At 37.5% G+C, this 27,967-nt stretch overlaps 1 protein-coding gene across 1 annotated transcript in view; it reads left to right on the forward strand.

Moving 5' to 3' along the window:
* LOC131049244 (vesicle transport v-SNARE 13) overlaps positions 1 to 26,257 on the forward strand; it is a 68,753-nt gene extending 42,496 nt beyond the window's left edge. Inside the window, exon 5 of the mRNA XM_057983287.2 lies at positions 25,913 to 26,257. Coding sequence (XP_057839270.1) covers positions 25,913 to 26,065 — 153 coding nt within the window. The 3' untranslated portion in view covers positions 26,066 to 26,257. The remainder of the gene's footprint in view (positions 1 to 25,912) is intronic.
* The last annotated feature ends 1,710 nt before the right edge of the window (positions 26,258 to 27,967 follow it).

Here is a 27,967-nt window from a genome sequence, read left to right on the forward strand (position 1 = left end):
TAGCAAAAATCGCTCCTGACCCTCAGAGAGGGTCCAGAGCGAGATTTTCAAATGTGCACTATTCTTGCAAGATCAAAGTGATTTTTATGATTGGAAGGGATGAAGGAAAGCATGTTCTACCCGTTGAATATAATTTGGATGATCAACAAAAGAGGAAATCAACCCAAAATCAAAAAATCGCTCCTGACCCTCAGAGAGGGCCCAGGGCGAGAAACCTAATATAGGAACTTTTCATCCGAGTTTGAGGAAAGCCAAGGCTAGGCATGGGTTTGAAATAATGTTTAATTTGCCTTGAAGTGAAAAGAGATTGTTGAGAGTCAGTATTTTGAAGTCAATTACAAAAATCGCTCTTGACCCTCAGAGAGGGCCTAGAGCGATATTCCAGGATTCTCTCCTTTGTTTGAGGAATTGAGAGAAAATCTTGTGTGTATAGGAAGAAGATGTGATGTTTTGTGCCTTAGAGGCAATTTGGAATCCAAAAGATGAAGGAATATGCCTAGAACTGAAAAGTCGCTCCTGACCCTTGCTGAGGGTCCAGGGTGAAAATCACAAAAATTGCATGTTTTCTTCAAAATTGTGCTAAGGCAAGCCTAGGCTAGGGCGAAGAGACCTCCAAATGCATGATCAATGATGTTTTGCTATTGAAACTTGATGATTTTGGTCAGAAAATGAAAAATCGCTCCTGACCCTCAGAGAGGGTCCAGGGCGAAAAACTTGAAAGAGGATTTTATTGCTTATTTTGAAGGCATTAACACGATCTAGCTTGATGGAGAGGTGTTTTGATGAGAAAATGAAGATCTTTTAGTCAAAAAATGAAAAGTCGCTCTTGACCCTTGCTGAGGGTCCAGGGCAAAAAACCTCAAAATCACACCTTTTCTCCAAAATTTGATAAAGCTAAGTTTGCAAGTCAGTGAGAAGGCCTAGTTGAAATGTCTTGAAGAGGTTTTGGATGTTGAAAAATGCTAATCTTGAGCAAAAAATGGAAAATCGCTCTTGACCCTTGCTGAGGGTCCAGAGCGAAATTGACATTTCCACCTATTTTTCCTCACACAAAATGCCAAATTTGAAGTACAACACGTTAACTGGATATCATTTTACCCTCTAGGAGATTTTCAAGTCAAGATGCGAAGTATTCAAGGCTAAAATTCAAAAATCGCTCCTGACCCTCAGAGAGGGTCCAGGGCGAAATCATCATGAAGGTTTATTAAGCCTTGTTTTAAAAATTAATATTCTCCAAATTGCATTTGATCGCCAAAATTGCTAATTATGAGGCATTTGGAAAATTAAAATTAAATTAGCATTAAATTAAGGCATTTTGGCATTTAATAAATTGATTTTAAGCCTTAGAAAATCGAACTTTTATTTTGGAGGCATTTAAAATTAATTTTTATTAAATTAAAATTAAATATAAAGCGCTCAAGGCACTATTTTGATTTATTTTGCCAAGTCGGCCCCCCCTTTTTTGGAATTTTATTTATTTTTTAACCTCCTTTTTGCCAAGTCGGCCTAGAGGAAGCAAAGGGGTGAGCGCTCTATATATGGGAGGAGTTTTTTCACATTTCAAATCATTCAATCATTGCCTTAAGTGTGGAATTAGAGAGCTAATTGGAGGTGCGAAATAGAGCTGGTTTGGAGCAAATTTCTTTCAAGTGTTGAAAGCTAAGGAAGTGGAGTTTATTCTTTTCAAGGCTAGAGGAGGCGCAATTCATCCAAGAGAGGGCTTTGATCTAAACTTTGCCTAGCGAAATCCATTTTTCTTGCATCATTTCTTAGAGTTTAGCACTCAAGAGGAGGTATGGCGAAATTATCTTAACATTCTTGTTCAAGACTTGATTATTGGACATTTTTTAGAAAAGTCTAAGTGTTGCATGGTTAATTAGGAAATGATAACTCTAAATTTATCATGAAGTTTCCTAATTAAAATCTTAAATCTTCCTTTTGAGTCTTAATTTCTACACTTCAAGATATAATGCTTGAGAACTAATTTTGAAATGTTGTGTAGGTATCAAGATGGTGACTCCAAAGGCAGGAGCATCTACTAGTCGCCCGGCTCTCATCAAAGAAGATCAGAAGAACGACAAATTGGAGACCAGGATCGTGTCCAAATGGAGTAATATCGGAGACACCAACTTGGGAAACTTCAATGTGAAGAAGTTTCGAGAGGTCCCCTACATTGGCAAGCCATCGCCTGTTGCGAAGAAGATAATTGAAAGTGGCATCATCAAGGCGGCAGGTTTCCCTCCAGCAGTCAAGTGTCATGAGCTGATGATCGAGTGTGCCCTCCACTATGACTCACAATCAAGGTCGATCCTATCCAAGGAAGGGAACACCTTAGCTTACCTTTCAGAGGAGGCTATAAGTGAGGCTCTTCATCTTCCAGAGCATAAAGATATGATTTACAAAAGTTTAGAAGGAGCCAACTCAATGTATGAAGATGATCCTGACCCCTGTTTGAACCTCATCAACAAGAATTGGTTGCTCAAAAGTCGTCCTCGCCTGAACAAGATTCCCAACACACCGCATAGGATCGACTTCTAGGAGGAGTACAAAGATTTGATAACTTTGCTCAATCGAGTTACAGGGGCTCCTCAGGCCTTCTACTTCGAAAAGTGGATGTTCTTCTTCATTCAAGTGATAGTCCAAGGAAAAGAAACGCTTCATTGGGCCAGAATTATTAGCAATAGTTTGGATGTGCAGTTGAGGAGACTAAGGCCTACCAATTCGTTCCATATGAGCTCATATGTCATATATGCCTTGATCAGGAGTTTCGAGTATGCAGGGCTACCTCACAGGGGAGTGATTGGAAGAGGACCCGTAGAGGTGAGAGTTTGTGACTCTTATGTTTATCTGCATCATCCGCCTAGAAGTGACTACAAGTTAGTCAATGATACCTTCACGATGAACATCACTAGGATTTTGCAAGGCGGGATTCACAATCGACTATCTCTGGATGCACAAGAGCTTGTGAAGAAGTATGGTGCATGGTTCATCCAGTTTCAAAAGTTTACATACATCAGAGTTCATGGGTGTCCTTCACCTCCCTACATGTTGTCGAGATATCCGACAGACAGAATAGTGCTACTTGAGGTAACCAGACAGTTGGCAGCTTGTGCAAAGGTATCCAGACACAAGCATGGAAATGGAGTTCCTGTACCTATCATATTGGGGAATTCAGTTGAGGTATGTCCTAATACTCAACTTCGGAGGATGCAGAGAAGGAATTAGCCTTGTATTCATTCACCTTCTTTGCCTCGCGGGAGAATTTTGATCCTTATGGTTATATGGAGGAGAAAGTTGGTAAGAAGTACGGACATGAGTTTCAGGTAGAGGACTTTTGGATGAATCTCTCAAGTGATTTAGAAGTTAAAAGGAAGATGCATTCCAGATTGCCTTTAGATTTCATCAGGAAATGCAAAGTTTACAGAGTAGCTGATCAAGCCCAAGACAATGGCAAATACCTCCAGTCATCCTATGACAAAGAAGATAAAAGAGTGAAGATAGATTGGAGCGAGCCTGAGATTTTTGACTTGAGAACTTTGATGGCTCCGGTTTTATCATGTACTCGCAGATGGGTGGATGTACAACATCAGAAGTTGAGAGAGCAGAACGTATCAATGACTTTTACTTTGGAGGCAAGGCCGGAAGAAGGAGAAGCAAGCGTGAGTGAAGACACTTCTCATCCTAGAGGCGCAAAGAGGAAAGAAAGGCCTGAGAAAAGAGAATCCTCCAAGAAGAAGCAAGAGGCCAATCGAGATCGCCCATCAAGCACATCTTCTCGACATGGAAAGAAGGCAAGTCAAGCTGAAGGTCAAGAGAAGATGGTACTTGAGGTGGATGAATCTATGGAATCCATGGTGCAAAATGATAAGCCAGACTAGGGACAGACACTTCAGCATTCATCAAGTCAATCTCCCCGAATTAATGAGCTATAAGAAGATCAGGGAAATGATGATGAAGAGACATCTCCTCTCCGAGAAGATGAACCACTGCCGAAGGAAATACAAGTTAGAGAAACAAGATCCGCCATCTCGGATTGGTTGAAAGAGAGACTGACAAGGGTGATTGTGATTGAAGAAGAAGAGAATGTAATTGATTTGGAGAGCCTTATAGGAAATTCTCAAGAAGTAACGGAAAAGAAGAAGGCCACCAAGATGTCCAAGGTGATAAGAGATGAAGTAGGATCCAGGAAATTGCAAATAGCTACACCAGTGGTGGACAAGTATGAAGGTGAAATTCTTGCAGATGAGTATGACGTAGAAACATTTGAGCTTGGTCCACTCACTACTGAACAGGCAATGGATGAGGCAACCGATTCATTTGAAGCACTTAAGGACAAACTCAAGGAAGAAGTGGAAAAGAATAAGAGGCTTGAGAGAGAGGTCGGTGCTTGGAGAGGCTACTTTAGTCATCTCAATCAGCCCTTGAGACGTCAGGATCCAGTAGTATCTCTTGTGCAAGCACTTCCTCTTGAATCAGTTGGCAAAGCAGAAAGGGTCAAAAGCTTGGTTCAGCTTATGAGTTCTTGGATTGATAAATCCCACACGGTAGCCGTCGAGTTTGCAACAAGAATGATGAAGACAATTCATCGAGCTATCCAGGTCTTTGAGATTATCCATAATCTATTGATAACTATAGCCGCTTTCGCTCATACTAGAGATGTTATCATTCCTGTCTTGCAAGTAATAAGACAAACACCAAGACAGATCCTGGCACAAGAAAAGATAATGGATGGAGGAACTCATAACCTCCTACAGTGGTTAGCTCTGCTCCAGATGAAAGAGGTCCTTTTTGAAGACATCAACACCAAATGCAATCAAGTTGAAGGTGTCATCCATCCAATTCAGGATAAAGTGTTTGAAGTATTGTGTACCATCCTTGGCCGACGGATCGAGTTTGAGACAGATGTGGACATCCAAGAGTTGGAAGAAAGAATCAAGGTCATTTTTTGCAAAGAGGAGAATGTCATCACAGATGAGCAATGGGACCTGATGTTCACTACCATGCTCCTGATTGAGAAGATCAAAGAACTCGAACCTGGATGGGAAGCAACTCTTCTCACTGCCTTCGATCAGGTTATTCACTTGGAGGAACGAATGAAGAATCTTCTTGAGATTCCTATTGCTGAGATTGAAGGAATTGTGTCCAGATTCGTTGGATATGCTAAGAAAGAGCATAGGAAAGGGAACAAGGTTCTAGAAGAAAGGTTGTTATAGGGTGATGTGGCATCTTAATTATCATTGGTCTATGTTTCCTCGACTTTTGTGCCAATTAAATATTTGGCTATGCATTTAATAATGTTAATCTAAAAAGGGAACTTTTTGTAATAAACCCTAATTAGGGTTTAGGTGTCAAAATCTCAGCCATTGATCTTCTTTCGATCTGGGCCATTCATTGTAATTGAGGATGCTATATATACCCTCACTCATTTTCATTTTGTCATCAGATTAGATTAGAAAATTAGAAGAAGATATTAGAGATTAGAGAGCTTAGGGAGAAAGTTATTGTGTAGCAAGATTGAGTAGTGAAGAAAGAATTTTGAGCAATTGTTGTCCATTTGGCTTTGAGATCAATAAAATATTGAAGTTATGGTGTTTTATTGCAATACTTGTGGCTATCTTCATGGTTGTTTATCTTCTTGAATCATTCTCAGTCGAAGTAGTATTTAAGTTTGAAGGACTAAGTGTTGTGCTTGATTTTTGGTGAGATTCATATCCAAACCACTAGCTTCTTACTGATTGTAAGGACGCCTTGTGTGGTCAACTGGAGATATTGAAATTGCTTGAACATTCAATCATTATTGAAATATTGATATGTATCTATAGTCCTTGATGATTTGAAAATCACTAATCACCTTAGAAAATCGCATCAATTCCAGTAGAGTTGTAATTCCTTGGCAATACTGAAATTGGTAGAATTTTACCAAGTCTAGCCTACATTGAGTCATTCTTAGGATTAGATTATAATTCATCTCTTGAAACCCCTATCTTTTGATCTTTTTTTGGAAAATTTGTTAGTATTAGGAAAATCCTGTTCCTGCAGTCGAGTGAGAGCAACACGGACCAGCTTTCTTAGAAAGTGCGTAAGACCCCTTGAAGAAACAGCATTTACAACGACCACTGGTGCTTATCCACACGTAGAGATCCTACAACAAAGAACCTTGAAGTCACCCTGATTGATCCTTTTCGCGATATCTTCAGCATTCAGAGGCTTTATTCAAGAGAGGATAAGGTACCTTTAGGTATTTTATTCTGTGTTTGATAGCGTACAAAATACACGTCAACAGGGAGGAGCCTCTCTCTTCCTCTCCGATCTTTAGCCCTTTTATGGAGAAATATATTGATAGGTTTGGTCTTTTGGTTAAAGTTTACTTGATAGATGGATTGTGGATTGACTCTCGGTGGTGGATGTGGTTTTGGGGACTCTTAGCAGTATTCTTAATTCGGTTCGCTTATCCCAATCTAGTGACTCTTTGGTTTGGTGAGCTTCCCCTTTGGTTTCTTTCAACTTGGCGTCTATGTTACCCTTTATTAGACAGCCACTCCTTCCCCTCCCTTTTTGGGCTAAAGTTTGGGAGTCTAAGTTGCTACCCAAAGTTAATTTTTTTCTGGATCTTTATCCAAGGTAAGGCCCTTACTTTGGATAACTTATGCAAACTGGGCTTACATCTGGCCAATAGATGTGTTCTTTGCCAGGTCTAGAGTGAAAGCTCCCTTCATTTGTTGTTGGAGTGTTCTTATGTCAAGGATATTTGGGCTTTATTTTTGAACCTATGGGATTTAGATTGGGTTTTCCCCTCAGCCGTGGATGACCTTCTCTATTAATGGGTCGCTCCCTCTATAAATCCTGTCTTGTCCTTGTTATGGGCCATTACTTTACCCCATTTAGTGTGGGGAGTTTGGAAAGAGAGGAATAACCGAATCTTTCGGGAAGCCTTCCTTGATATTTGGTGTCTTTGAAAATCTCTAGGGCTATCAAAGAGAATTTGGATTGTGTTTCCTCCAATCAATTTGGGGCTATTTCTGTTTCTAGTTATGATTTCCAGGTAGTGTTGAAGGGGCAGCTTCATGTTGACATCTCCAAGCCTATCAAGAAAGTTAAGAATCCAAGAACTGATATCACTTGGCAATCGCCTTTTCATGGGTGGGTGAAAGTGAATTTTGGTGGGGCGGATAAGGGTAATTGGGCCGGTTGGTTGTGGGGGAGTGTTAAGAGACGAGTATGGTGGGTGCATTGCAATGGTGGCGCTCCCATTGGGAATCCAGAATAATCACCTAGTTGAAGCAATGGTGGCCTACCATGGGCTTTTATTAGCCTCCAAATTAAACTTGAAAAAAAGTTTGGTTAGAAGGTGACTCAGAGATTATTATTAATTGCATTAAAAAGTAATCCAGATTGAGTTGGTCAATCGAGAATTGGATTAAGGGGTTGTTAGATATTATCAACTCTTTTGATAATTTTTATATATCCAATAAATTTAGAGAGGCTAATGTGGTTGCCGATCTTCTAGTCAATTTGAGAGTGTCTAGTAATCATAAACTCGAATGGGGTATAGGTGATGATTTGCCTGCCAATATAAAAGATTTGGTGGCCTATGACATAGTGCATGCGGGAAATATTTAACTCCTTGTTATTTAATGATGACTAGAGTTATGATTTTTATGCTAACTCTGCTCTTGGCACAATTTTTGGGCATTTTCTTGGTTCCCTTTAAGAGTGACGGTGATTTCGATGGGGTTCACCTGTTTCTAGATAATTCCAGAGCTTCAGAGCTGAGAGCGACATTTTGGTTCTTATAGAGGATTTGTGATATGGGGGGAGACAGGAACAAGCTTGAGCCCCTAAAATGTGACAAGATTAACAAAAATTGCACTATCTGGAGAATTTTGGAGAGAGGGGTTGCGCCTTACCTTGAAAGGCTTCATGGATGCAATCACAGGCTTTCTAGGGCTTTTGTTACAGGATGGAAGAAAGGGCAGGTCACAGTTTATGGGCATAATTTCAAACTTATAGAGGAGCTCATCGCTGAAGTTACTTGGTTGAGCATGGAAGGGAAGAAGTTCTTCAAAGATATTAAATCGGCGGATGAAGTGGTCTAGAGCTTTGTTAAGGGCAAAGAGGGCAAGCGGCTGGTCAAGTACAGGGGTGGCTACAAGATGAATTCCATCAAACCTTTGTGGGCTGAAGTTCTCAAGGTAATTATGCAATTTTTTACCCTTGATGGGTGCTATATGCTTGTTTATAATTATCATTTCGCCCTCTTAAATCGCTTCAGGCATAAGGAGAGAGTTTTGTTTCCTTTCTTCTTGCTTTCTTCTTTAGAAGCTGCTATTAGGGAACATAAAAAGGAGCGAAAGAACCCTATTCTGCATGAAGGTTTGATCTTGTTGTTAATGGAACATTTTCAAAAATCTATGGGGAAAGGTAAGTCTGCTAAAGGTCATGATTGCTTTGACTCGGAAGGGTTTGATTCCCCCCTTTTCTGTGGGTAATGGTTGGAACACAGAGGAGGGGGATGATTCTGATGAGGAGTGGGTTGAGGATAAGGGGAAAAAAGCCAGCGGCAAAAACCCTAAAGGCAGAAAGGCTTCTCCTGTTGTGGCATCTCAAGATAGTTTTTTTGACAGTGAAGAGGGGAGTGGTCTTAAGAAAAGGAAAAGGAACGATGGGAATAGTGAAGATTCTCTAGTGGGCTCATCTCTCAAGGAGGGTAATCAAGAAGGCTTAAGGGCTTCAAAGGACTCTCACCTTGAGACTGGCCGTGATGGGATGCCTCCCTTCCCTGGTGACCCGAACCATGATTCATACATGTTAAATCTTAATAGGGAGCACCCGTCGGATCTTCCTGCTGTGGCAAGGAACACAACTGTTGATAGTTTCAGATTGCAAAAGTTTTTCTTTCATGAAATCAATGAGATTAATATTGCCATTCGGGGAGTCAGGAATAAACAGGAATAAACATGAAATCAAGTCCAGTGCTGAAAGTGTCAGAGTTATGACAAAGAAGTTTGAAAGAGCTCATGAAGCTAAATCTTTCGTCATTGATATTGATGCTGTTGAGAAAGGTAAACAAGTTATGTAGGAGGGTGGTAAAGGCCCTTGTACCCATACCAGAGCGAGCAGCAAGAAATAAAAGATATGAAAAGTTTGTCAATGAATCTGTCTCAACTTGAAGTGGAAGCTGCTGAAGCCCTTAAGAATTTGACCTAGTTGTGTTTTCCTGTTTTGTTGTGTTTGTGTCCTTTTTTGGTCATTTGGTTGTCTTGGCTGCCTGTTTGCTGATGGTTTACTTATGGTTCTCTGAGGGCAGCTTTTTGAAAAAAGGGTTTCAGATCCCTTCAAAACCTACTTGACCCCTTCAATAAAAAAATAAAAAAATAATAATGTTAAAATACAAAAGAATAAAAAATAAAATTTAAATTAAAATATAAAATAATATAATTAAATATTATTAAAACTTAATTAAGTTAATGAATGGTCAAAAGACATGGATGGAAAAGTTGCGACTCCCATACAAAAGGGAGAAGAGAACCTCATTTGAGAAGGGGATAATCGTGGAATCAGAAGTGCAGATCTGATCATGAAAGGTTGTGTCCCTTTCAAAGGGCAGATATAATGAAGAGTTGTACTCTTTCAAAGGGTGTTAATGGTGGAAAGGGCATGTCTCTTGCCAAAGGGCATACATGATGAAGAGGTGTGACCTCTCCCTCACATTGAGAGATATTGAGGAAAGTAATCAAAAGCATCCAGTGACATCACCATGGATCAGATCAGATCAGAACTGTTATTAAGTTACAGGCAGTAACATCTTTGTTCTTGGTGGTATGCATGGGGATACACTGAATATGCATGCTTAATATATGAAGCCTGATAATGTTCTTATGCAGAATTTAATAGTAATATTAATATAGACTGCAATATGTATGACAGATTAATAATGCCTTTCTATCACTAACTGTTCATATGATGATTAAGTAAATTATATGATGGAGTCTGTAATACCTTTCAATCTCATCATCCAATTACGGAGGGAGAATACAAGGAAGCAAGGGCACTAGGTTCCAGCAGGTACGCCGACCCCGAGTTTGGGCCAAGAGGCCAAGTTGATGAGGTCCTTGGTGCTCTTGGGCTTGTTGGAGAGGGATAGAGTCAAGGTGCCTGGGGTGATTCTCCTTGAGCTCCATAATGGGAATTGGTGTAGGGAGAGAAAGGGTTGTTGAATCCTTCGTATAACTATGCAATATATAAGAATGCCGAATATATAGTCTATCAAGGCATGATGGAAATGTTTACTAATCTGTTGTGCAGGGTCCAAACCAAGCTTAGTTGACAATAGTGTCCCTCTATTGTAATCACTATGCACTCAAATTATGATTCAAGGCCAGAATATATATATATATATATATATATATATATATATATATATATATATATATATATATATATATATATATATATATATATATATATATATATCGTTTAGGTTGCCTTTTCTCTTTACTTGCTTTTTATTTTTCTTTCTTTTTGTCTTTAGTTTTTGTCTTAGTTCTCCTACATCTTACATTTTTTATCTCCTTATGCTCTCTTTTACATCTTGATGATGGATCACGGAGTGTGATCCAAAAAGTTGATGCAAAATTTTTTTTTACACAATCTAATCCAGAAGCATTTGCATTGATTCATGAAAAAATGTTCGACGCCTATGTTTTTCACCTACCCAATAGTTTTTTTCATTAGGGTTTTTGGGTGATTTATAAGTTTTCTTGAAGGAATTGTCAAATGTTTCTTTAGCATTTTGAAGGCACATGATGATGCGGCTAGGACTGTTTTTCTATTGTTACTTGGTCTTTTTTGCTTCATCCATAGCTGAGCACTTTTTTATGATGGTATTTGGTCTGTTTTGGATCAATATAGTATGATGTTCAGTGTTACACCTCTAAAGTTGCAACCAGGTAGTCAAGATATAGGGAAGAGACATGTTGGAGATATCTTTTGCACCACAATAAAGTTTCAAGGTGTTCAAAATATTATCAAAGTGGCACAACATAAGATTGGTAGAATTACTTCCAAATTAGATGTTTGTGCAAAGGGTTACAAACAGGACATGAGTGTAGAGAGAAGCGATAGCATAGTAGAGTTATGTTGCAAATGGAACATGTCAAGGATTGCTGCCATCAGCTTTGGGACTGCTATTGCCATTATCTCCAATGGCTACATTACATCATTTGCAGCCATACAAGTGTTTTAGTCAGTGGATTGTGTTTTCCAAGGGATTCAAGAGGGTTATATTGTTTGTCACCGCTGTTGAAGGATTTCTAGTCCTTGTTTGGCTACTTCTAGCCTTCCTAGTGCTGATTTATACAGAAGACTTAAGTATTGCTGCCACCATACCATCTTCATATTGCTGATTTTTATGGTTTCAGATTTTGGACATCTGTTATCAGACACATATAGCTACAAGTTTACAAATTTTAAGAGATTTTTCTTGCATTTTGCTGCTTGTGGGAAGTTTCAGCCATTAGATTTGGTAAAAAGAAATTAGTCCAGCCACTGTTTTGCTGATTTGAGTGATGTTTCAGATGGTTTGTGATTGTTGAAACTTCATTCTAGCTTGCAGACAATCTGATTTGCACCAATTTATAGGGGTATCAGCTTGCTGTACAAAGGTATGATCTGTTGAAATTTAAAAAGGTTATTATAATGCTCAATTGAAAGTTCCAGATTCTCTGGTTCATGGTGATAATAGAGTGGCACAAAAGCATGGTGGTAGTTATATAGGGCAACCTTTGGCTTTGTAAGAGACTGAAGATGTCTCAAAGCAATGGGAAGAATTTATTATTTACCAACAAATCAAGGACTATAGTATGAGTTGGTTGCATTTCTTGCCTCATCCAAGTCAGAAGTGGAATGCTAAGATTATGGATCTCATCATTAACCTCCCCAAGGTTTGCATTCTTTGTTATTTCTCAAGTGGTTATATTGTTTTTTGAAGAAGTGTTTAAGTTACATTGTTTTTATAAAATTGTTGTGAATGATGGAGGTAGATGTTGAAGTACATGTTGCTAGAAGTTGTTTCACATGACAGGCACTGGATCTACGCTCTATAAACATCACATGATTTAGAGGATAGATGGTAGGGTTAGTCAGCTAATCTATGGTCCTGATGTTTCCATGTATCACATGCATTTGGGTTTCCATGCAAATTATCTAAGAAAGCCAACTAACCAAGATGGCTTTTTTGAGAACTGTCAAAATACAATGGCTTCTCTTATAGGTATCCATCCAAACTAGCAAATTCTGCAAGTTGGGTAGTGATTGTGGTATCACATATATTCTCAAAGAGACAAGACAGGATTCCAATGCTAAAGCAAAGTAAATCATAACCTTAATGTGATGCAAAATATCAAAAGGAAGTTTTTGTAATATGGTTTAATGCTTTGTAAATTTTTTAAACTGCACATTTTATTGCATTTTACAAATCATTGTGGTCTAACATAAATTGGGGTTTACAAATATCCTCTAAAATTCTTTGATCCACTCACCAGATCATAACCCAAATTTCATATCCTGTATCATGTGAAAACAATTGAATTGGTCATCCTGGTGCTGAAGTACAATATACTGTCCCTGACTATTGCCTTTGCCATTTGACAGTGATGGCCCCAAATCATGTTGAGACATGGACCAGCTAGGACTCGAACCTAGGACCTTCCATACGCTGCTGGAGTGCTTTACCACTGAGCTACCGACCCCTCTTGGACCAGTCCATCGTCGGTCCGGGTGTGGCTTATTTCCAACACCAACACCCCCCCTTAAGACACACCTCTCGTGTGCTTGGGGCTCCTAGTCTGGTCCTGGCTCTGATACCATGTTGAGACATGGACCAGCTAGGACTCGAACCTAGGACCTTCCATACACTGCTGGAGTGCTCTACCACTGAGCTACTGGCCCCTCTTGGACCAGTCCATCGTTGGTCCGGGTGTGGCTTATTTCCAACACCAACAAATCATGGGTCTACTTCTGATTGAAATGTAACATGTCAGCATCAAATTCTTTCTTCTGTGATCACCAATAATATTTAGTAGTAGGATAACTTTACATCTTTTTTAATAATAATCTTCAAATTTACTACCAGCTTGGCAAACCAAGTTTCAGGCTGGGGTTTGGGGGATGCATTTATTCAAATCCTCATATGATAAGGCATTCATCATATACAATATACAACCTTATTACATAACATTAAAGCTGAATTGAGATTTAACACAAGTCAACAACACAAATTAATAAAATTTCAATGCTTTCATTGTCAATGTGCATGTATGTTATGTAAAAATTACAAGAAATTTTGAAGAAATCTTTTAGGATTCAGCATTGGTGGTTAGAATTTGAAGAAGGCAGAAAAAAAGCAGTCAAAGAAAGTTTTTTGTGAAGAAAGACATTACAAATGTGAGATACAATCCAGTCAAAGCGTGCAGTTGTTCAAGGAAGCCAAAGCCCATGCATTTTGAAACAAGTCAAAGGAAAACTTGTGTGAAGGACATTACAAACTGGTTTTGTGTGAAGAAAGAACAACGCCCAAACTTAAATACACCAGAACATTCGCAGTTCAAAGGATCTCCAAATTTGAAGGAAAAATCTTGAAGGAAATATCGTGAGCAAATGAAAAGCTACGAAACCCGGGGACGCGTCCCCTACCTGAAAACCCCCGTCCCACTCCCGGGGACGTTTCGGGGACTTGGGGACGGCCAGGGGACGTCCCCCCCCCGTCCCCAAATTGCCAGAATTTTGAGGGGACGTCCTCAAAACGGGGGGACGGCTTCCCTAGCTGTGGGGGATGTCCGTACGTCCCGGGGACGGCTGGGGACGGATTGGGAACGTCCCAGCCGTCCCGGAGACGGCTAGACGTCCCCCACTTCTAGGGCTAGGAAAAAATATTAAAATAAAAAAAGTCGTATTTTCATTTTTTTTTAATGATGTTTTTTGCGTAATTGAGGGAGTGAAATATCTCATGAAGGGTTTTTTGCCAATAGAAAAATAACACTTGACGCCTAAATAAAACAATAAAAGTATTTTTGGCCTCGCGGGGCGCTGCCCCTCGACCCCGCCCTATATCGCGACAGGGAGCGCGCAAGGGGCGCTGCCCCTTGACCCCAACTTGGGGGCGCTGCCCCCAAACCCCTGTCAAAAAATATTGGGGGAAACTGCGCTGATGGAAGTAGTGAAAATTTAACCTCCGAGTCTGATTAGGCTCCATTATGTATGTTATTTCTTTAATATCTATTATGATATGCATATTGACAATGTGAATGAATTGAAATTCTGAATTATGAGTGCATATTGAGTATTGAGTCTATTGATAATGTTGTATGTTCGATGTTTGCATTCTAAAATGTTTTCATAGTATCATACACATGCTATATCCATGTTTTCATATGAATATAATGTATAGATGCATGCTTTATCCATGTTTTCATATGAACATTTAGAATTTTCCTATATATTTTAAATTTTCCCTATATTTTATATAGCCGTCCCCTTTGCCGTCCCTCCCCGTCCCCAAATTTGGCAAAAAAATTTGCCGTCCTGGAAACTCGTCCCCCCGTCCCCCCGTCCCGGAAACTTGGGGTAACGTAGATGAAAAGTGATTCAGTTGCAATATACAGTGGCATTTAGGGCATTGTGTAGACTTAGTTGTGGACAGAAGAAATACCAATCATATTTAGGGCATCACATGGACTTAGTTAAGCCAGAAAACAATACATTTTATAGTTATTTTATTGATAAAATTTGTAGGTGTCTAGTCAGATTGTGGTGGGTGTGTTTGATCTCTAAATATATATTTCTGTTCTATGTATAATCCATGATAAAAATTCTGGGTACTAGGGGACAGCTAGCCGTCTTGAGATGGTCAGGACATCGTGTCCATTCCAGGGACAGCTAGACATTTCCCGGTCTGTACTAAAATTTTTTCATGTCGCAGGGATGTTTACAAATCTTTTAGCAAATTGAGATGGTTGGGGGGCATTTCTGACCCATCTTGACATCCCAAAATAATTTCAACATGGGATGGGGTCAGAAAATGTAGGGGAGGTGGTGTTGGGGTAAATAGTCTTAAAACTCTTCTAAGCATATTTGATATTTCACCTTTTTGGTACAAAACACTAGAAGGGTATTTAATTAATTTTTACAAAATATCAGTGTTAGTTTTTCCTAAGATACAGATAATCACACCATCCTATGTACTTTATTTTCTTTATTCTATTGTTTTAATCATAGCAAGATAACTGAAGTAAGCTCAATTTTTGGTGTCCTATCTTTTTCCCTTAAGCCAAGCCTGATGGCAAATGGTTATCTGCAGAAATTGTAAGAATTGAATGATATTCTGAAATTTGAAATGTAATAATTGTTTTTAAGAAACATTAGACAAGCATGTCTTCCTATTTAGCAACAGCTTTATTCGATTGCAGGAATACTCAAGAATAATGAATACTTCGTAGCACGGTATTGACATGACATAATCTTGCATGATAAGGCTTCCATAGTTAGAAACAAAATGTAGTTAAATATATCTGAGGCTTCAATCATTCTTTACCATGACTGTTAGCTACACGTCAAACTTGTTTACTTTGTTTGTTTTGCAAGTTAAATTCTTAGTGAAATATCTTAGGTTGGTTTTGTTGAGCATAACTGTAACAAGTGATATTGTATGTGACGTTTCCTACAATATGCTACAGCATCTGTTAGACTATAATTATTTCATCTAGTCGCTTCCTCAATCTCATCAATTTATTCCCATTTCTTAACCATAAGCTCTCCTTCACGTATTTTCTTCTTTCTGGAGAAAAATGCGGTAATGGTTTTAACTGTCACTCAATCTTTGTTGTAGTTTATCCTCAGATACAGAGAAGTATGCTCTATAGTTATTTTCGTTTCTCTTTCAGATTTTATCTTAATCGTGGAATGATGGCTGAATTGTCCTCAGTTCTGGTGCCTTAATTTTTTCCTGAGCCAAATCTGACAATAAATGGTCATCTGCCTAAACACACAAGAATTGGAAAATATTCTGAAACTTTAATTGTAATCAATCTTTTAAAGAGTATGTCACAAAAGTATATATTCCTACGTCCGTTAATTTAAGTATCACAATCATACCAGAGAATAAACTGTGCCTCGAAGTATTGCTACAGGTCTACAGAATTTTGCATGCTAAGGCTTCTGTATGTTTAAAAGCAAAATCTAGATAAATATAATGCTAGACTTCAATCGATCTCCAAACAAATCTTAGGTAACGCTTCAACCTTTTTCAAAAATTTTCAAAGTCAAATTTCTTACGAAAGTCCAAGTTTGTTTTCTACGAGTATCATTATTTTTAACGATTCATATTATTTGTTGGTTAAAAAGTCAGAAACATAGAATTAATAATTTGTATGTGACATTGAGTTCTACGGTATGCCACCTTTGATCATCTGTCATGCCATAATTGTTTTATGATTTATCTAGAGTCTTCTGTAAGGATTTCTTTCTTTGTGCTCAACTTCTAGAGTTGCATGGAGCCTTCTTTATTACCTTAGACATGTTCTACTAATTTTGACTGTTCTTTTGGTCACAATGGGTTACCATTCCGAGTAATCACCAAATGTTTTTCAAAAGAAGATACATAAGTTATAGCATTGCAAACTATGCTTTTTCGTTCTCAATTATCAGACATTGTTATAATCATAGTGAAGTTAATTTTGACTGTGAAGACAATTGCACCTAAAAGGTTTAAAATACAATTCAAACATTTGTGAATGATGATGAAATTCTATTAAGTTTTAATGTTGTGCCCCTTATTACTGAAAGCTTCAATTAATGCTTCCATTGAAATTGTTAGATGCAAGACTAATGATAAGACATCTTCCTTTGTAGAATTACATCTTAAGTCTATGTTGTTACCTTCAAGATGCGGTCTATGAGCAATCTGATGTTGCCATGGACTTTCATTTATCTGTAGTTGTGGCCAACCTTTACATGGAACATTTAGAATAGACAACCCTCAATTCTTTTCTTTTAAACCTTGTTGGTGGAAACACTGTCAATTATACCTTCTGGCAACATGGCCTTGAAAAGTTAGAAAAAATTCATTCACTAAAATAACATTGTTAAGTGCATCAAGTACACCAAAGAATTTGAAAATAACAACCATCTCTCCTTCCTAGACATCCTTCTTATTAGGAAACTTGATGTTTCATTGACTTGTTGAGTCTTTAGAAAAACTATCCATAAAGTTCTTTACCTTCATGCATCATCTCATCACCAACCTACTCAAAAGCTAGTTTCTAAAAGCCTATGGCCACCTGGGCCTTCTGTATTTGTGATGCGGAACACATTGATAAAGAAAATTCCCACCTAACCAAATTCCTTTTACTGAAAGCACATGAGCAAACAAATTGCAGGGTCGTGTATGAAAGCTGAATCTGTTGGTAGTTTTCTTCCTAAGGAGGGAATATTCTATGTTGATTCCATTTGCCACCCTTCACTACTTTCAAGGCGTATCCAACAAAATTACCAAAATTGTTTACAAGGCCTCAAATGTGCCTTTAGACCCCTCAATATGGTGAAATTTTTTATTTCTTCTACCAAAAATACTAGAGACCACCTTAATTTGGTGTCTAAGATTGATACTCTGGTGTACTCCCTACATTGGTGAAATTGGCTTCTCTATTAACACTAGTATCTGTTAGCAAATGCACACTCCAATGAGAAATTGTAGGTGATTGAAGGTTTTGTCATTGATGGCAACCTTGCAATCATATGATACCGGCAAGACAATATACCGGCACCGACAACGACAAACTCTACACTGGCACACAGAACACCGGCAAAGGAAGGATACCGGCACCCTGGCCGACAGGAATTTTGTTTATAATGTATTTTGTAATTAATTGTAAAATCATTGTAAGCGGACATGGTGAGTTGTAATATGACTCATATATGTATGAGATCATTGTAGAACATTTTGCAATAATGTGATAGGCGAAATAAGGCAGACCTAATATGCGAATTATAGGTTAAGGGTTTATGTATGAAGCAGAGCTAAAACCGGTATTGGATTTGGCATAGCAGATGCTAATTTGAAGCAGTACAAGACATTGGATTTGTATAATCCATTTTGTAAGTCAGTGTGACTTCTTATTTTGTAATTGAGCAGTGAGCTCTAGGCACTTGGCCTTCCTGCATGTGCAGGCCCCTATTGTAAAAGTAATATTCACTTATTGGCCAGTAAGCGAATATTGTGGGTCACAAATCCCACCGAGGTTTTTCCCACACCGGGTTTCCTCGTTAAACTATTGTGTTATGGTGTGCTTTTCATGTGGTTATTGTTATTCTTGTTTACTGCATTATTCTTGGTTTACCGGTATACAGTATTGATATGCTTTACATGTTTTAAATCAAGTAAATTCAATAACTGGTTAGATACTGATTCACCCCCCTTTCTCAGTATCTTTGGGAATCCTAACAATTGGTATCAGAGCTTGGTCCTCTATTTTCAGAAGCCTAACAGCTTGAGGAAGATCTTGACACCGGTAGAGATGGATAAATTGAAGAAACAATTGGAAACAACTCTTTTAGACTATGATATAGAAAAATTGAAAAATATCAAACTTGAAGATGATCTAAAAGCTGCTCAGGATATTATTCAAGCACTTCAAGAAAATCTTACCATTGCAAGAAATAAGAGAAGAGAACTTTGTGAAAAGATGCAGAATGAGAATGACGAAAAGGAAACTCTTAATGATCTGGTAAACAAACTGAGACAAGAAAGCAGTACTACAAAAAATGAATTGCAGGATATGACTATGAGATTTTACAAAGAAATTGAAGATAGGAAGCAAAATGAAGAAGATCTGACTAGAAGACTAAATGATGCTGCAAATGAAAACACAAGACTTAATTATGAAAATGATATGTTGAAGACAGATCTGATGCATACACAAAATGACTCAAATGAACTTATGAGACAGAAAGGAATCTTGGAAAGAGAACTGGCTTCTGCAAATCAACAAAGAAAAATTCAAGAAAAGCTCAGAAGAACTTGGTGACATGCCGAAGAATCAGAAACCTAATGGTGACACTAATGGCCTTGGCTTTGAAGTTGGTGAAGGCTTCGGTATTGCAAAGTGCAAACACACATGATCATAACAAACTGGTAAGACAACCAAATGCTTATAAATTTAATGGCAAATGCTTTAACTGTAACAAGTATGGTCATAGAGCAAATCAATGTAGATCTAGAAATTATCAGAACACCAATACACCCACCGGTCAATGTTCTAAATGCAACAAAGTTGGTCATAATTCAGAGAATTGCAGAATGAATGTAAGATGTTATGTTTGTGGGAGATTTGGACACTTATCTAATCAATGCAGAACACAAACCGGCATAGGATATGGGAAAACTATTTAGAAAAATAATATGACTTGTTATGCTTGTAACAAGATTGAACATATTGCAAAATTCTGTAGAAGTAAGGCACCACTGACAAATAATAATGGTGCTAATTTGAAAGGTAAACAAAAGGTTGAAGAGGTAAAACAAGAATTCTCAAAACAATGGATCAGAAAGTCAGAACAGAATGTTGATGGGAATACTCCTCCACCGATAGAATAGAGTAACACTCCACCGACAGGAGACTCTTCATCTAACTAAAGAAAATTCCTTTGGGGGTTTAGCAACTAAATGAAAAATATGCTATTATTCCCTCGGTTGATGGTGAGAAGTTGAGATCACTTCTTTACCGATAGATAAGTTAAGTTGTGACTTAACTGGCAAGCATTAAATGTGGTAGGTGAAGAAAATAACATTATAAAACAAGTGTTTTGGCTCCATTTTCATTTCATCGAGCATTCAAATCTTCGAGAGCGCGAAAATCCCGAGCAAAGACATTCCAAGCAAAGAAGTGAAGCAATCTATCAAATCTTTCATCCCTAAGGCATATTAAGGTATTTATAGCTATGGCATCTTTATCTACTCCCAAATTTATTGCAAACCCTACTGTTGTTGAAGTTATTAAACGCCCTAGACCCGTATTCCAGCTAGTTCCCGAAATTGCGAAGAAAGATGATAGCTTAGGTGCATTTTCGCAAATACCTAAAGGGGTAGTATATGTTGAAGACCCTAGAATGTATATACACTATCATATTGATGAACTAGGTGATGAGGAAATTAAGAATATGTATGAATTTGTGATTTGTGATGAATCGGGAAATGTCAAACCTGAACATAAGATAATAGAACCCCAGGTTTCACTGAAATTCTCAGTATCTCGGATTTCCCCAAGGATATCATAAGGATAGTATTAAGCAAAGTACATGGTGAATTTTTCTGGTTGGACTCAGTTCATAAAATCACAAAAGAAGTAGTAAAGGCTGTGACAGGGTTACCCTCCACCGACAACAGACCTGACAAAACTAAGGTGGTCTCAAATGATCTAGTGACAAACCTAACCGGTGCAACATTTGATAAGAGATCACTAAGGGTAAACGATGTAAAGGATACAAATATCAGATTTATCAGTATGATCTTAGGTTACAAGACTACACATGCAAATAGGTTAAACTCAGTTTCTAGCCTATGTATTAAGAGTGCCTATGATATGGTAAATGATAATGCAAGGATAGACATATGTGAATGGCTTAAAGATGAACTAATAGACAATTTAGCAAAGATCAAAAGGGAAAAGAAAGGAACATTCAGATTTGGAAACCTACTTGTTTGTCTGATGCTATATATAACCAAACAAGTACTCGGTATTGGCACCAAAGATTTTGGATATGATATACCGGTAGGAAAACAACTATCAGAATTGCTAAACAATATGGGAGAGAACAGGGAGAACCATAAATGAGCACTTTCAAGCACTAAAAGCTCGAATGAAAACAAGAGTAAGGTTATCACAAGCTATTGTGGATAAGTACCAAAAGAAAATTTGTTTTGTAATAAAGAAAGATGAAATTTGGATGGAGGCAGTTGTTCCTAGAACCATATGGGTTACTGAAATGGGGTATGAGACTGATGACAACATAATAGAAACCTATGCAAAAGCTCTCCTAGAAGCTTCTAAGGAACCTGAAGAAGAAGTATTTGGTAATGCTGAAACTATAGAAAGTCAAATTCAATCAAGGAAAATAATTAAAAGGGTTGAGGCAACTGTTAAAAAGGGAACCCAACAGGCAAAAACTATTAAAGAAGATGTGCTAAAGCAAACCGGTATAACTGAAAGTGAGGTGGAAGCACTCCAACCGGAAACACACCTTTCACCGATTGAAACTTCTTCAGAAAGTGACATACCTGCAGTATTCAAGAGAGTTGAGAGGAAAAGAAAACCTTCACCGACACCTTCTCCTACACCAAAAAGACAGAAGCAACAAGCAGTAAGGCCCCCAACAAAGAAATTAACTCCAAAGAAAAAGAAGTTGACTCCTAAGAAGAAGTCAAAACAAACTATAGCTCCTATTGATAAATTACTAAATGAAATTACTGAGGATGGCAAGTTGAAGAATATTAGCAAACTGTAGAACACACTATCCGTTGATGACAAAGAAAGAGTAGAGAACATTGTAATATTACACTTAGATATTTTCAAGAAATTTTTGATGCAAGTTGATGATGAAATACCGGCAAATCTATATAATAGACTAGAAGCTAGAAGAGTAGCTATTATTGAGCTAGATAAGAAAATAAAGATTGAAAAACTACTTGCAGTGCACCCTGTTAACTCACCTGATGAGATAGATCAATTAATCTCTGAGGCTAACCGGTCAGTATTCTCAACTGCTCACCGGCATGTAGCACTGATGGCAGGAAGAGTGAATCAGATAACAGAGGAAACAACAAATGCATGGGATATATTCTTGGTAGAAAAGGAGAAACAGGAAGAGTATCAAAAACCTAAAACCTTCAAGGTATATCAAAATGATAGGGACAAAGGAAAAGGCAAGGTTGGTGGACCTCCCAGTATAAAGATAACAGACAACTTACCCCCACTGCCTTTAGATACTTCACCGGTAGACACTATTGAAAATCAACCGGCAACAGAGAGTATGAAGACAACACATGAGGACACAAATCCTGATTTTGAGGTGTTGTACACAATGAATATCGACACACAGGAAGTCAACATTGTGGTTGATAAGGAAACAAGTGAGAAAAGAGATATGGCAACTGAGCAACCGGTAGAAGACACAACAGTTGAGACAAATGTTGAAGATACAGTTGGAGACATTGAAATTGGGAGTGAGCAACAAACTGAACAGACAATGGATACAAGAAAAGCTGATAGCACGGGTGTACATAATGTATCTATTGAGCAACCGACAACTGATAACAATGAAAAATCTGTTGAGATACCAACTGAAAACATTTCAGGAGCAAGCACAGAGAAACCGGTAGAAAATACACAGTCACAAACAGAAAAACCGGCAGTGGATACCACTGAAAAATCATCAGAGGCACCATCAGAGAAACAATCAGTAGAGAGTACAAAGAAACAGGTAGAACAATAGGTTCATTCGCAAGTACATTCAGAGACAGTGCCACCGGCTACAACTGAAAGACCTAAACCTTTGGTAGCAGAAATGCAGACACAAACTGATCCTCCAGTGAAAGAGGAAAGCAATGCTATTATCACCACCGGCGGATTACAAATTGTGAAGACAGTTGGACAGACATCCGGAACCTCCATGTCTGAATTTAGACCAACAAATGTGACAGAGGTATTGCTAGATTCAATTAAGAAAATAACAGATTGTAATGCACTAGCATATAAGGCTATTGATAACACCATACCAATTTTGAAGATGATTGCACCCAAGTGTAACATAGAGAATAAAGATTCTTCAGGACAATTAGACACATTGTCTAAATTCATCACCGGTAACCTAATCACTGTTGATCAAATAAATGAGGATACTTTTAAGGAAATGATGATAAAAGAAAAAGAGAAATTCTTTATGGAAATTGTGAATAAGAACAAAGAGGAGATGGATACTCTTTTACTGGAACTCAATGAAATCATTTTTGACTTCAAGAAATTGTATAGGGATACATGCAAAACAGATGTATTAACAAAAGATCTTGACAATGAAATCAGAAAGACACAGGATAAGATTAATAATATTGCTGACAATCTGATTGGAACATCAGATTCATTTTTGGAATTAGAGAAGAAAATTGCAGAGCAGGAAGAGAAAATCAGGAAACTGGAAAATGAAAAACAAAGAATAAAGGACAAAGCAAAGGACTTAAAATGCAGACTTGGTCCAAGACTAGAGTATCTTATTTCTTTGAGAAAAGAAATATCTGAGGCTCTGGTTCCCGGACTAAAGACACCGGAAGAGAAAATGCACATACTCACCGGTATAGTGCAGAGAACCCATGAGGCTATAAAAGACTGTAAAACATTCAGCAACGACATAAATTTAATTTTGACAGATATCTTTCAGAGTGTAACCCACCAGTTACAAGAAACCAGGCAGGACTCCACTGACAGCGAATGACAACCTTTGTCGTTGATGTCAAAGGGGGAGTAGAGGCGATGAGAAAAATGATCAGCAGATGGCTCATCAGCTCAGGGGGAGCTCATATTCTTTTGGTAAGACAATTTTGGCAGACTCATTTTTGGATGACACTTTTTGGATTTTTCTCATGAATGTTGCCATCAATGCCAAAGGGGGAGATTGTTGGCAAATGCACACTCCAATGAGAAATTGTAGGTGATTGAAGGTTTTGTCATTGATGGCAACCTTGCAATCGTATGATACCGGCAAGACAATATACCGGCAACGACAACGACAAACTCTACATCGGCACACAGAACACCGACAAAGGAAGGATATCGACACCCTGGCCGACAGGAATCTTGTTTATAATGTATTTTGTAATTAATTGAAAAATCATTGTAAGCCGACGTGGCGAGTTGTAATATGACTCATATATGTATGAGATCATTGTAGAACATTTTGCAATAATGTGATAGGCGAAATAAGGCAGACCTAATATGCGAATTATAGGTTAAGGGTTTATGTATGAAGCAGAGCTAAAACCGGTACTAGATCTGGCATAGCAGATGCTAATTTGAAGCAGTACAAGACATTGGATTTGTATAATCCATTTTGTAAGTTAGTGTGACTTCTTATTTTGTAATTGAGCAGTGAGTTCTAGGCACTTGGCCTTCCTGCATGTGCAGGCCCCTATTGTAAGAGTAATATTCACTTATTGGCCAATAAGCGAATATTGTGGGTCACAAATCCCACCGAGGTTTTTCCTACACCGGTTTTCCTCGTTAAACTATTGTGTTATGGTGTGCTTTTCATGTGGTTATTGTTATTCTTGTTTACTGCATTATTCTTGGTTTATCGGTATACAGTATTGATATGCTTTACATGTTTTAAATCAAGTAAATTCAATAACCGGTTAGATACTAATTCACCCCCCCCTCTCAGTATCTTTGGGAATCCTAACAGTATCAAGGAGCATAGTGTCAATATTAAGCATTAGTAAGTTTGGAAAATTTGCCTTTGTGGAACTCTCCTCTACAACCAATCGCCACGTGGTTTGGAGTCTACTTAAGTCCCTTTGAAAGAAGAAAATTACTTAAAGAGGCAGCTGAAATTGGAAAACACTAAATCAACCTTTTGTCATGATGATGGCTGGAACTTAAGTTTTTTTCTTGGCAACTTTTATTACATTCTCATTGACTCAATCCCTCCACTCCTTAATTACCTTCCCTTCTTGCTCCAACCCCCCTTTTCCCTTTCACTTCTCTCTTGTAGCCACTTCCATTCTTCCTTTCTTTACTGTCTTCCTTCATGTCCTCTTCTACCCCTCATCCATTTTCTTCCCTCATTTCTTCTTCTTTCCCTCTCTTCACCTTTACATTCCTTTCCTTCACCCTCTTACCTTCTTTTCTATCTACCACTCCTTTCTATATTCTCTTAGCTCTTTTGTCCTGAATTCCTTTGCCTATTTTCTTATTGCCATTATTTAATTTGATGTGGTCACCCCATTGTTTACTTTATTGTTTGATTTAGTCTTAGTACTTCTTTTATTCAGTTCCTTTGTTTATTGATTATTGGTTCTAATATGAGTATTATTTAATTGCGTTTTTTACAATGAAATTGTTACCATTTTGATTGGTAATATATGATTTTTAGCGTAGACCATACCATAAGAGGCCACAAGGGGCGACTCCTTGCATCCGGCATTAATACCAGCAACTAATTCAACTTAAATATCAATATGAAATGTCAAAGGGACACTTAGATATAACATTGTGACAACTTAGATATTGACTTTATTTATCAACTATAGAAATCCAAGTCACCATTTACATTTCCAAACTAGTTTTCACTTTGGGAATTTCAACTTTGAGTCTCTACAATGAGAATCCAATGTTTTAACCATTTGAGCTCAACCCCTTTGACAAGTTTTTCTAACGGTAAAATATCTTTGCTTTTACTTTATATATTATTTTGCTTCCATTTTGTCACTGGATATCTTTTTAATCCCTCTTCTATTTTAAGCATTAGGTTATTTTTATTTATTTCGTTTCTTGCCTTGGCTTATTCCTTTGCTTGTATATCCTTTCTTCTCTCTAATTTTATTGATAGTACTCATTCCTTTATTTTGTTTGTTTGCTTTGTTTCTCTTCTTTAAATCACTTCATTTTAAAGTCTTTATTATTATTCCTCCTTTTTAGTAATAACCATAGTTTATTCCTATTTTACCAATTTTCTTGTATCCCTGTTTTTTTGGCTGCCAATTGAAGAGACGTGTCAGTATTGAAATTGTATTCTTGAGTAGATTGGAGAGCTTCTTGAGGGGTTGTGTAGAGATGAATGATTTAATGTGTGTCTGCTTGGATGCATGTTGCAGCTTCATGGTGTTGATGACTACATAGGCAAGAGCAGGAAGATATTAACGTCAATGACAAGGAGAATGAACCGAAACAAATGGATTCTTGGTGGACTTATTAGTGTTCTCGTTGTTGCAATCATTCTGATTGCATATTTTAAAATTACTCACTAATTACAGGTCGTATGCATGATTTGATTCAGAATAAATTGTTATGCCCGATGTTGACCTGTGGCAGCTTTCTTGTAAATTAAATATGCTATGTTTATCAATCATTATGACTATCCCAACTTGTGTACCAAGTGGATTGCAGGTTTTGGCAACTTTGTATTGCTCCATATTGAATACCAAGAAGATTTTTCTGTATGTACTCTCCATTATCCAACATTGTCAGTAATTCTGCTATGATATATTTTGATGTGTACTTCTAAAAAGTTTTAATATCATTCATCTGCAACCAAATATTAAGTCTTTTAACGTCAATGCTAAGTTGTTTCCATTGAAGAATGCTTTATTGGTCTGGCTTTGCTAGAGCTACTAAAGCACAGTGACTTTTTTACTATGCATCTGTGATTTGATGCCATACCTTTTCAATTTATGCTATCTAGTCCCTAGGATGTACCAGGATCAATGTCCCTCTTACATAATAATGGATGTCTTGGTGTATCTTAGGGGCTGGATAGCCATTTCCACATAATGGACATGTATACGTAAAATTATTTTTCCAAAAGCTAGCAGACAATATAACGTGCAAATGTAGGAACAAAGCCCTTAGCAAAATACACAAACATCAACTAAATATATTCTCTTTTCAAAATTATCACAACTAATCTATTTTTAGCAATTATAATTACTCTTCTACAAACATAAACAAGTTTCACTCGCATGAATGTAATTCTACACAAATCATCAAGGATTATACAATGATATAAAAACATGTATCTGAAAAATGTGGGGAGATTATCATTCTGAAGGCAATCTATTTTGGATACTTAACACAAGAATGGTATATGTCTTTGGGGTTAATATCTCTGGATTTATTCAGATAGATGCAACATTTAAGACAGTGAAAACCTGAACTTGATTTGTAATTATGTTTTATTTGGCATATATTAGATGTCATAACCCTCTTTTTGGACCTTGATATGACTTTCTATCATCATCATCATCATCATCACTACTACTACTATTATTAATATTATTATTAATTTTATGAGCAATGTTAGTTGGAGATGAAAATTGAATAAGGATGGAATTAGTTTAAAAAGAAGAATTAAATAGTGGTGACACAATCGTGAGGTCATAATTTATTTTGAAATTATTTAATTCCTCAATATTCTAAAAAAGAAATTTTCAAATTCAAAATATTAAGGAATAATATCATATTTAGCAATTATATGACATGAGAGTTACAAAATTATTTTATGACAAATAATTTTTGCATGACAATAGTTTTTGCATGAAATTAATTTAGAAATTACTTATTTTATCAATATGTTATTTAGTACATGTAGTAGAAGGAAATGAGAAGATTCTAGAAGAGAATCTCAAATTCAAATTTTTGCATGTAACCCCCCCACTATGACAATTAATCATTTTGCATGGAATTATTTTGGGAAAAGGATATGGAAATCAATTAATTTTTTTGGGTAGTGGGAAATGGTTCTCTTTTTATATATATTGATTACTAGATTTTCAAGAAAGGGGAGTTCATTTTTGTTTTTATGTGATGAAATAGGTCTTTGGATTGTTAAGAAATTAGTTTCAAATTTATGTTAGTTGTAGGAGGAATTTTATAGGAATATTGTTGAGACATAGACCAGCTTGGACCAGTCCATTGTTGGTCCGGGTATGACTTATTTCCAACACCAACACCCCCCCTTAAGCCACACCTCTCGTGTGCTTGGGGCTCCTAGCTTGGACTTTGCTTTGATACCATGCTGAGACATGGACCAACTAGGACTCAAACTTAGGATCTTCCATACACTGCTGGAGTGCTCTACCATTGAACTACTGGCCCCTCTTGGACCAGTCCATTGTCGGTCTAGGTGTGACTTATTTCCAACACCAACAAAT

The sequence above is a fragment of the Cryptomeria japonica genome, chromosome 8, assembly GCF_030272615.1.
Source record: "Cryptomeria japonica chromosome 8, Sugi_1.0, whole genome shotgun sequence".
NCBI classification, from domain to species: Eukaryota; Viridiplantae; Streptophyta; class Pinopsida; order Cupressales; family Cupressaceae; genus Cryptomeria; species Cryptomeria japonica.